The sequence below is a fragment of the Ostrea edulis genome, chromosome 9, assembly GCF_947568905.1.
Source record: "Ostrea edulis chromosome 9, xbOstEdul1.1, whole genome shotgun sequence".
NCBI lineage: Eukaryota > Metazoa > Mollusca > Bivalvia > Ostreida > Ostreidae > Ostrea > Ostrea edulis.
In genome coordinates this window covers 15,489,744-15,501,432 of record NC_079172.1, presented here as the reverse complement: position 1 = coordinate 15,501,432, position 11,689 = coordinate 15,489,744, and the positions used below count along the sequence as shown (strand labels likewise).

At 34.3% G+C, this 11,689-nt stretch overlaps 1 protein-coding gene across 1 annotated transcript; it reads right to left on the bottom strand.

The window, feature by feature from the left end:
* Positions 1-10,096: 10,096 nt before the first annotated feature.
* On the bottom strand, positions 10,097-11,222 carry LOC130050066 (ATP-dependent RNA helicase A-like). The gene is made up of 2 exons (XM_056148639.1): positions 10,494-11,222; positions 10,097-10,193 (listed from the first exon to the last, which is right to left on the bottom strand). Exons 1-2 carry the CDS (start codon positions 11,215-11,217, stop codon positions 10,177-10,179), a joined length of 741 nt encoding a protein of 246 aa, XP_056004614.1. The 5' UTR covers positions 11,218-11,222; the 3' UTR covers positions 10,097-10,176.
* Positions 11,223-11,689: the final 467 nt, after the last annotated feature.

Below are 11,689 nucleotides of genomic sequence, written 5' to 3'. Positions count from 1 at the left end.
TACCTGAAAATTTAAAAAGGTGAGATTCATATTCATATTTTACCTTCGGTATTCCTATCAAGTGCTATTTTATGAATCTCTGAGTTTTATTTTCTTTCATGCATTATTTGTTTCTAAAACATTAATTGTAAGAACAGGAAAACTGCTTCCTAAATGAATTCGTACCTGCTATGGAAGATTACCCAGAAGTATGATTGACCAATGGGTCAGAGCGAGTTTATATACTATTTCTTAAGTGCAAATGAATGTACATTGTGGTCTAGATTTGATATATTAGGTGAAATTTTGATTTAAAAGATGTAGAGTCAAATAATTTTTGCGGTAGGTACAACACAAGAACATATGTCTACATCATGCCGTGAGGTTAAGGCATCATGGGTGTGTGATTCATAAGACGAACAATGTGTGGCATTGTAAAAACCATTCATCAATGTATGAGGCAAGAATTCATTGCACAACTAAACAAAGTTCCTTCCTCCAAGACAAAATGGCTAAAATTTTGAATATGCATTCATTGACGTAAGAGGGCATAGATACAAGCGACAAAATGAATGATAATTTTAAAAAACAACTTTATTTAAAAGAGATTTTTAAGAAAGCTAAAAACAATTTGAACATGATATTTCACATTTTTATTTCACATTATCTCTCCGGATATGGAGTAAATCGTAGCTCTTTATTTTCAATGTTATTTCATATATATATATATATATATATATATATATATATATACATACATACATACACACATATATATATATATATATATATATATATATATATATATATATATATATATAATTATTGGCATGGAATTAGCTCCCATAGTAGTGTAGAGTGGCTTATGTCTTTAGAAAGGATTCGACCCACAAACCACCATATATGGCCTAGTCTTAAAAATAAATAATTTAATGATGAAAAAAGTTAAGTGTTTGTGCTTTAAGAAACTTTTATTTCTTTTATTAAATATTTTTCATGATTTTCTTATACCACAGTGCTCAGATTAATCACTACATAGTCAAATTTTCACAAGGACATGTGGAGAGGGGGCTATATTTTAGATTTTCTGGGGAAATGATGCATGTATAATTGTTTTTCTTATATTTTTCTTCGTTGCTGGCAATTTGAATTTTGTATTGGTCTATATATGCTATATGGTCTAAAAGATTTGAAAATGTAGGTTTGGGCTAATAATTGGTATAATTGCCAACATCTGAGAAATAGGTGGAAATTGCTTTAAATATTGTCTACATTTATTAATTAGAGCTGCAGGAGAGACGGAAAAGGAAGCAATTTTGAAGAGTTAGAAATTCTATATGAAAGGTAGTATTTCAAAGTGGCAGTTTGTCGCAAATTAGTTATTCATGATTAACAAACAATGTTCAATTCAAAATGCAAGTGCAAACAATGGCTGTTTGCAGAACATTTCTAACGTCATAACTTTTTTTTTAGAGGTTGTTCATTTTGTTATAAACGTGCCTACTTTTGGATGTTTTCAAATATGTCACGTTTACAATTTTGACAATTACGACCTGATTTTGCAAAATTATAATTGTATCTCTCCACACCAGTAACAGACACGTGTTCTGTTTCTTAACGAATGTTAACGCATTAAAGATACGGTGCTATCGATCACGTGAACAACATATTGGTGAAACATACACATGTCAAAACAAATGTTTACCACAAGACATATTTGTCATGATTACGCTTATAAAATCCTTTAAGTTTATGGTTATTTATCTAAAGTGCTGAGTTACTATAAAGCAAGCATTTCCTTGAATGACCCGTAGAATGAAAACCATGACGGTGTAACATGTTTTAAATTAACTAAACCTCAAGAGTACATTTAATGTCAAAACCAACCTTCTGACATACCTAGGTTTACAGACATAATAACAGCTAGCATGAAGTATCAGAGAATTTTAAAGGAAGAAGTGAACTGTAAGCCTTTAATACCTTTTCATGTCAAATTCGTTTGTTCATCCAGAAAAGGTAACAGAGCTATGTATGATACCGTAAACTTAGTTGATAATGTCACATCAATCTACGAACCAAAATGGGGAGTATATTTTACTTTATCAGAATTCGAATGGAAAACTATTTTTCAGTCTCCGTTCATCGATACTAAAACTACAGTGCACGTGGCTACAGTTTAGAATCAACCATCATATTCTAATAACTAATACCTAATCTATTCATTCGCCATCTTCAATTTGCATGATTTGTAGCTTCCAATATCATTCGTAAGTTTCCTTCCGGTTGGTGAGTAAAAAGTTTTACTTATATGTATAACTAAGGTTTTATCATGCATGGTTACAAATATGTAAACAATTTCGTATGTTTATATGCATGTTTAAAATTATTAAAGAATTTCGTATGTTTATAAGTATGGAAACCACTAAGCATCATTATTTTACTGTTAAATTTTTATATGTTTACTAATATAGAAACAACTACATGTGTTATACTTATATAAACAACTAAGCATATAATTCGGGTTTTCTATCGTGTATATCTATACGTTTATCAGTATGTAAACAATTACATATATAAGTATCGTAGCATATTAATATTAGGAATATAAACTTTGCGTTTTTATCGTTTTAGTTTATATAAACATGTATGTTAAAGTATAAATGCAGCTATACATCAAATCCAGGTATATTATAAGTACATGTATATGCAAATATACATAAAATTCAGGTATGTTATTATACGTATGTATTTTGTAAACTTCTCTTTTTATGACAAACATTTAGATGCAATGTCGGAGTTTGTATGTATGCAGGCCTGCTACATACTATTATATTTAATATATGTAAGCTTGTTGGATGTATGCGATTTGTGATTTTGCATCTACTCTGTATTTTCATTAATTAATTAAATCTATATGTTTTGTAATTAAGTATACCACTTCTTATGGTTAATATTTTATCTGTCATACAATTTTAACATTAGTACTAACTCACCCATTATTACATTATGCATCTTCAGTTTTATACACATAATACATACTCTCGAATAAGAATTATGGAGCCATGTCGTGCTACGAACTGGATCCAGTTACAGAAACATGGTACAGGGTCTGAGGTGTAGCACCTGACGACGACCTCAAAATTCTTGCCTGATGACGATCTCAAAATTGTTGTCTGGCATAATTTTATAATTTATGATTAACAAAGTAATAACTAGTGGCACTCTATTATCAAAATTTTCTTTGGCGACCCTACCCTAATTCTTTTCTGTATATATTTTAGTTATTTCACATGTATATACATACCTACATCCCTATTACTATTACCTGTTACTAATATTACTAATTATGTAATAATTATGGTATATTTATTTCGGTGTATCTTGATTTATTTGGACGAAGGACGGAGACTCGTGCGATTACTAATTATTACCTTCTATTAGAATCCAAATAAATAAAAAAATATTTAAAATATTTAAATTTATATTTACTAATTATTAAAATTATTATATAAATAAAAAATATAATTTATTATAAATAAAAAATATTTTAATTATTTAATTTTAATTTATTGAATAAATTAAATAAAATTTATTATTAAAATTATTATATAAATAAAGAATATAATTCATTTTATTAATTTTTTTACTTTTTATTTAGTTTTGTAAAATATAAGTTACTTCTTTATTTCATTATGATTTATGACATACGACCACATGTATGTGTCCGGCCATCAAAAGACAGTACCGCAGTCATCAGATGTGTTTTTACACGATGGTCCTTATTTATTTATATTTATTTATTTTTAAACCATGGGACAACCCATACGTCCCATACGGAGCATATGTATGTTACTACAACACACTTCAACTTCACTATGTTGGTGCATTTGGGAGGTGTTGGAGGGTGATGCTGGATCGCAATGAGATGGATAGTATTATGGCAGATAATACAGTCACCAATCGGTTCACGATATATAGTTAACCAATCCTACGAATATCAAACAAACATCGATACTAAAAGTACTGGTCAAACTACAGTGCAGGTGGCTACAGTTTAGAATCAACCATCATATTCCAACAACTAATACCTTTAGAATCAACCATCATATTCCAACAACTAATACCTTTAGAATCAATCATCATATTCCAACAACTAATACCTTTAGAATCAACCATCATATTCCAACAACTAATACCTTTAGAATCAACCATCATATTCCAACAACTAATACCTTTAGAATCAACCATCATATTCCAACAACTAATACCTTTAGAATCAACCATCATATTGCAACAACTAATACCTTTAGAATCAACCATCATATTGCAACAACTAATACCTTTAGAATCAACCATCATATTCCAACAACTAATACCTTTTTGTTTAAAATAGGATTGAAAGAAAGTGAATTATGCAAATTTTGTAATACATATGAAGAGACAATGTGTCATATACTTTCGGAATGTCCTGTTGTTCAAGACTTATTCAATACATTTTATTAATATTTTCAAACAAGGGGAGTTCCTATTCAAAGAAGTTCATTGACATTTACAATGTATTTTTGGACTTAACCTCGATCCTAAAACCAGTGAAACATATTCCATCTTTCTAACATTTAAATCATACATTTATAGGAAGCGTTGCCTGAATGAAAAACTATCTATTCACGGAGATGTCAAAACACATGTTTCAACTTTGAAATATATAACTACCAAAAACTGTGAACTTGAAGATTTCAAAAAGAAATTGAAAACTCGGACCAATATTTTGATTGATTGATTGATTGAATATTGTTTAACATCCCTTTCGAGGATATTACACTTATATGAAGACGTCATCATATTGCCGGTGAAGGGCTGCAAAATTCTGTTCTATATTGGGCGCTTACGGCCTTCGAGCAGGAAGGATCTTTATCGTGCCAAACCTGCGGTGACATAGGACTTTGGTTTAGCACATAGGCGTCGGAACCAGGGGTGGGGTGGGGCTGGTTTAGCCAAGCCCCCGCTTTTTTGCAAAAATAGACATAATATAAGCATTGAAAATTGGGCTTAGTACCCAAACGTTTTTGGCAGAGAGTTAGCTCAGTTCTCTGATTTCATTTTGTATTTATGACATTAATCACTGTTCGTTAAATTAGCCATTTCATTTAAACAGTATGAAAATAAAATTGTTAATATTGCTGACCGTTATTAATCAATTTCTTATACCCAGTTTAAACATTCAAATTGCACGGCCCGTGGGGATTCAGGTTAAAATAGGTCATCGGCATCCCTTTGCGTGTCGTAGCTAAAAGATGACTTTAAAGGAATTAATGGGACCCGTGGGAATCCAGGCTAGAATAGGTATTTGGCATCCATTTGTTTGTTGTAAGAGGCGACATGCGGACCATGAGACCGGAAAAACTGAATCCCTGTGTCACAGCAGGTGTGGAACGATAAAGATCCCTCCCTGCTCAAAGGCCCTGAGCGCCGAGGAAAGCCTAAATTTTGCAGCCCTTCACCTGCAGTGGTGACGTCTCCATATGAGTGAAAGATTCTCGAACAGGACGTAAAGCTACAAATAATAAATGCACCCCTAAGCGGTTTAATCCGGAAAACTTAAGCTGAGCAGTAGCATTATAAAACTACCTTTAAATTTTACATTCCACCGTATATATGGTATTCGTCCTGTCATATTGGTTGTTCACATTATCAGACTAAGTTTTATTTGTCTATATTACCATCTTGTCATGGATAGAATTTTGTTTAGGCCTATACCTTTTTGGTTATCTTCATTTACCTTTCGTGATTGATACTATAAGCTACTGACAAACAAGTTGATGGTACAGGGATTTCAACAGTCTCGATTGAAGTCAGCATTTCGCAAATTCTATGGTCGTTATAACGATCTAGTTCGTCAATACAACCTCGCGTTGGGTCAAATGCTGTCTGACGTGTTTCATACCGATTGTTAAGCCGTTCTTGGCACACTGATTTTGACTGCGGATAACTCCGTTTACCTGATCAGGATATGGGGCTCACGGCGGGTGTGACCAGTCAACAGGGGATGCTTACTCCTTCTAGGCACCTGATCCCACCTCTGGTGTGTCCAGGGGTCCGTGTTTGCCCAACTATCTATTTTGTATTGCTTGTAGGAGTTATGAGATTGATCACTGTTCGTTATCTTCACCTTGCATACTGAACTGAAAGATAACGGTTCACAATGGATGGCAATTCCAGAGTATCATTTTTCGAGAAAATACTATGCGAGGCTCTGAATGCATCAACGAAAGGGTGGGCAGCACTGAAATTCCTAGTCATGTTGAAAAAGAAAAGCATAGATACTATATGTTTACCATCCGTATTTCAGAGCGATTTTGAAAGCAAGATTTTCAAAGACGATCAATCTTTGACCTTGTATCCTTCTATAATTGTTTTTAACCGCTCAATTTCCCTTTTAATATTTAGATGTGAAAAGCACCATGTTGAAATGCGATTAAAAACATTAATTGAACTGGTTCATAATGAGAAATGGTATTTGAACGCTGAAATTGTAGGCAAAATGTCGGAAAGTGCATTCTTGATGCCATAATTTTGATGAGACTTCGCTTTCAGATGAATACAGAGTAACTGGTAATGCAACGATATCTCTGCAGAATGAAATTCTTAAAACTGCAAAATTAGGCGAGTATTCCTCATTGCTGCACAATTATGCTGTTTGCAATGCAATTCGTAGAATCCGAAGCATTTTCCCAGAGATAATAAATGCTGCTATCAGCAGGGAGTGCCATAATCAGCTAATAAAGCCGTTCAAGGACTACGATGTGTCTTCGAATGAAATATATGTGATGTAAAAGTGTCAGACATGATATGCAGAATAAGAGGGGTTACGACCTACATGAACAAATTTGACTTCCTCTTTGGTTGTCTGTTGGGTGAACAGTTGCTCCGTCACAGCGATATTCTTAGCAAAGCCCTTCAGACAAAAACTTTCTCTGCTGTATAAGGTCTGAAAATGGCTCTCAGCACGGTGAAAACTATGGAGTCTCTTAGAACAGACGTAGCATTTCTCTCATTCTATGATATGCCAAAAACGAGCCACAGATTTTGATATTGATGGTCCTGCAGTGCCTCATCGAATTCGTCCTCCGAAAAAATAGACAAAGGATCTCTGTATCACCACGACACTTGCTAAGATTTGTAAAGTGTGAAATATTTTGAGGCAATTGATTTACTCGTGAATGGCATTAGAAATCGTTTAGATCAGCCAGGATATGCCAAATATATACAACTGGAATTGTTAATGTTGTAAGGGGCCAGAGTAGAAAATTGTGATTAGGAATTTGAGTTGGTCACAAATTTGTACGGTACAGACATCAATGCCAACAATTTGAGAATTTAATTTCAAACACCCAGGTGCAATCTCCTCAAAGACATCAATTCTTCCATTCAGACAATAACTGAATTCATCAAAACAGATTGAAGGCATATTACTGAATAGCGAAATTGCAGTTTTGATTGAACTTCTTGTAATGCCAGTAAAAATGCTACTAGCGAAAAAAATATTCAGCACACTGAGCCGCATCAAATCGTATCTGCCATCAACTATGACCCCAAGTTAGACTAAATAACCTGATGACCCTTCACGTATATCAAGAAGAGACGGAGAATCTGGATCTAGGGGGCGTGGCAAATGAATTTGTTAGTGAGAATGAACACAGACTATCTGTTTGTGGAAAATTCTAATGAAAGAGCTGAGAAGTTGTGACATTTTGATGAGCCAATAGCCAATTCCTGCAGCTCACTCAAGTACTGTAGTTCCAGTTACAATTTGTATATGAATTCAATAGTCAATAGGAAACAGCCTGTGTGTGTGCTCGACGTAGCATTGTTGTCCATTTAGTCTTACGACAAGTAAGAGGTACTGAGGACCTACTCTAACCTGGATCCCCACGGCTTTAATATGTTGAACATAAATCACTAAGTGTTTTACATCAAAAGGGGCAAATTCTGATTATTTGAATCCCTGAAATTAAGTAAGGATATATTTCATATACTTTCAATGCTTCCTTTATCATTTTTTGAAGTACCTCCAACTATGCCCTTATGCTCATGCTCTCTCTCTCTCTCACTATGATGATTGTGATCAACAAAGAAAATATTATATTATGTTGCATGTGTTGTATATCTTCTGTTGCTTGATGGTTACACATTTTTGGAAGGTTTTTTTTTTTAAAGTAATTCTCTTGAATGTTTGTATATGTTATCTTACTTGTCTATATTTTAATCAATAAACAATTTCTCAACATGATTTCATTTGATTGGCTTGTTAAGGGGATTAAAGACGAAGCATAAAAACCACGGTGACTACGATGTGATGAATATGAAATAAATACATGATATTTTTAAAAACGTTTTTGACAATTGATATATTAAGGTACCTGTGAAATGTGAAACGAAATCTGAACGAAATCCACAGGGGAAAAATTAAAACTATACACCGAAACGCGAAATTAAATCGATACGAAATCCAACGAAACAGAACGAAATGAAACAGATTTTACAATCGAACTCTAATTATATATGATAATAGAAATGGTAATATGGGCGAGCATCTCAGGCCCTTCTGAAAGTTACCATACCTACATGTTAATCAAATTGGCCCGGGTTGGTGTGATTTTTCGCGTTGACTGATAAGGTCCATCTGTTTAACATCAGACATTGTTTGAAGAAGCCGGTGTCTGAGAAAGTAGAAAGCAAGAGCACGCGCAAGTAAACGTTGGAAAAGAGGAGCATAAAGAAAATGATCACCATTTCATATCAGCCCATACATCGATTTTGTTTGTTTGTTTGTAGCAAGTGTCCCTAATTTCTGAATACTTTTTATTCCGAGAAGAAAAAATTGCCTTCGAATTTTTGAAAATTATTTTCCACCTTTATTCAGAATAATTGTGGGCCTTTTATTCGTCGAACCATTCAATTTCATGTTTGGTTAAAATTCGGAACTGGTCAAACCAGAGTATATGTACACAAAGGACAAGATTATGTCCGCTGAGTTATGGTGCGTTAAGATGTGACCCTTAATCTGTATTCATCAAAACAAAACAAACACTATATTAAAGCATGAATACGCCAAGCAGTGCATCAGATCCATTTACGCACTTCTCGCACGAAAATCTCCTGAGGGGATATTTCACTTTGACATATACTGGGTAGTGCAAATCTACTACTTGGATTCCATATATAGTATTTTCAGAAAACTATTTAAAAATACACGATATTCTTTTTCATATACAACTGTATATATGAATATATACACCCCCTTATCATTTTCATATTGAAGCAATTTCTTTGCAAAAAACATCGTTTAATTTCCCCCTTTTTAGCTCACCTGAGCCAAAGACTCACGTGAGCTTTTGTGATCAAAATTTGTCCGTTGTCTGTCGTCGTCGTCGTAAACTTTTCACATTTTGGACTTCTTCTCAAGAACCGCTGGGCCAATTTCAACCAAACTTGCTACAAAGTATCACGTTTGTTCAAATGAAGGGCCATTTCTCTTTCGAAGGGAAGATAATGATCACAAAAATGCAAAAATAGGGTGTGGTCATTTAAAAATCTTCTTCTCAAGAACCACTGAGCCTGAAAAGCTGAGATTTACATGAAAGTTTTCTGAGATTGCAGAATTTGGTTTGTTAAAATCATGGTCCCCGTGGGTAGGATGGGACCAGAAGGGGGATCAAAGTTTTGCATACAAATATATAGTGAAAAATCTTTAAAAATCTTCTCAAGAACCACTGAGCCAGAAAAGCTGAGATTTACATGAAAGCTTCCTGACATAATGCAGATTCAAGTTTGTTCAAATCATGGCCCCTGGGGGTAAGATGGGGCCACAATAGGGGATCAAAGTTTTACATACAAATATATTGGGGAAATCTTTAAATATGAGCCAAGGTGACTCAGGTGAGCGATGTGGCCCTTGGACCTCTTGTTATTTTTTTTTTTACTGTGGCTGATCATTTACGAGCTTCTACATTGCTAGCGTTTATACACATGTTTGTCATTTTTCAAATTTAGTGAAAGGACAGATAATTATAAAAACTTTGTAACGTAGTTTTAAAAAAAAAATTAAAAGCGACGATGGCAATTTGCAGTAATCTATTCTACAGGTATAAAAGTACAAGAAACAATCTTTAGGTCGCCCGTCCTCATTCGTCCTCCTTAATATACTCTTTTTTCTGAAAAGAAAACAAATATCAATGAATTGAATCTATTTGATCTTTCAAAATTAATTATATTCAAATGTATAATAAAATAAAATCTCCATAAATACGAGGCACGTGCATACACATTTGAACTGGTTTAATTTTGTTTATCTTTATATCGTTTTTATTTTCATTCTGAATTACTACGACTTTATTCCCGTCTGAATGGCACAAAACCATTTCACATCAGGGTTAAGATTTCTTTATTGACATATTTGATAACAATTGTAATTTTATCTTGAACTTTGCTGCTATTCAACATTATTTACTTACTTCTGTAGCCATAACCGCCAACGTTTCCACCGGGGAAATATCCTCCAGTTCCGGTCAATCCCAGATTTCCTGCGCCCAAGCTTCCAGAGAATGTAGAGAAGCTGGGATCATAATAACCTCTGGATCCGAAACCGGAAGTTGACGGAAATCCACCAAGCAACCCAGAGTTAAAACCTCCAGGGAAGGAACCTCCTCTCAATCCATTAGTAAAGGACCCTCCTAATCCAGTGGAGAAGCCACCAGTGGGGAAAGACCCTGAGCCGGTGAATAATCCACCAGTTGGTAAGTAGCCTGATCCAGTGGAAAATCCTCCGTATGGGAAAGAGCCTGATCCGGTGGAAAATCCCCCAAATGGGAAACCACCCAAGGAGCCAGAACCAAATCCCCTACCGAAACCCCCACGGTTTAAACCATAATATCTAAGGTAATATGGATAGGGGCTAGCTCTCAAATCGATGTAATTCCTGCCTGGTTCCCATGGGTTTCCGCCGGGGAAATACAAATAATGGCTGACCACAGTGGGATAGGATGCAGTGTTGTATAATGAAGACGATGGAAAGTATCTTGAGCTGAAGGTGTTATAAGATGGATAATATCCCGTGTTGAAAGTGTTGTAAGTGCTGGGGACATACGATCGGTAATTTTGGTATCCACCACTTGTATAAGGAGGGTATGTGGCAGCTGCCAATCCACAAAGCAAAGCCAAAATCAACAAGGAATCCATCGTTATACCTGAAAATTCAAAAAGACGAGATTCATATTCATATTTTACCTTCGGTATTCCTATCAAGTGCTATTCTATGAATCTCTGAGTTTTATTTTCTTTCATGCATTATTTGTTTCTAAAACATTCATTGTAAGAACAGGAAAACTGCTTCCTAAATAGATATATTATGAATTCGTACCTGCTATGGAAGATTACCCAGAAGTATGATTGACCAGTGTGTCAGAGCGAGTTTATATACTATTTCTTAAGTGCAAATAAATGTACTTTGTGGTCTAGATTTGATATATTAGGTGAAATTTTGATTTAAAAGATGTAGTCAATAATTTTTGCGGTAGGTACAACACAAGAACATATGTCTACATCTTGTCGTGATGTTAGGGCATCAATGATGTGATTTCGTATCTTCCATTCATAGGACGTAACATTTGTGGTATTGTAAACCCATTCATCAATCTAGAAAGAATTTATG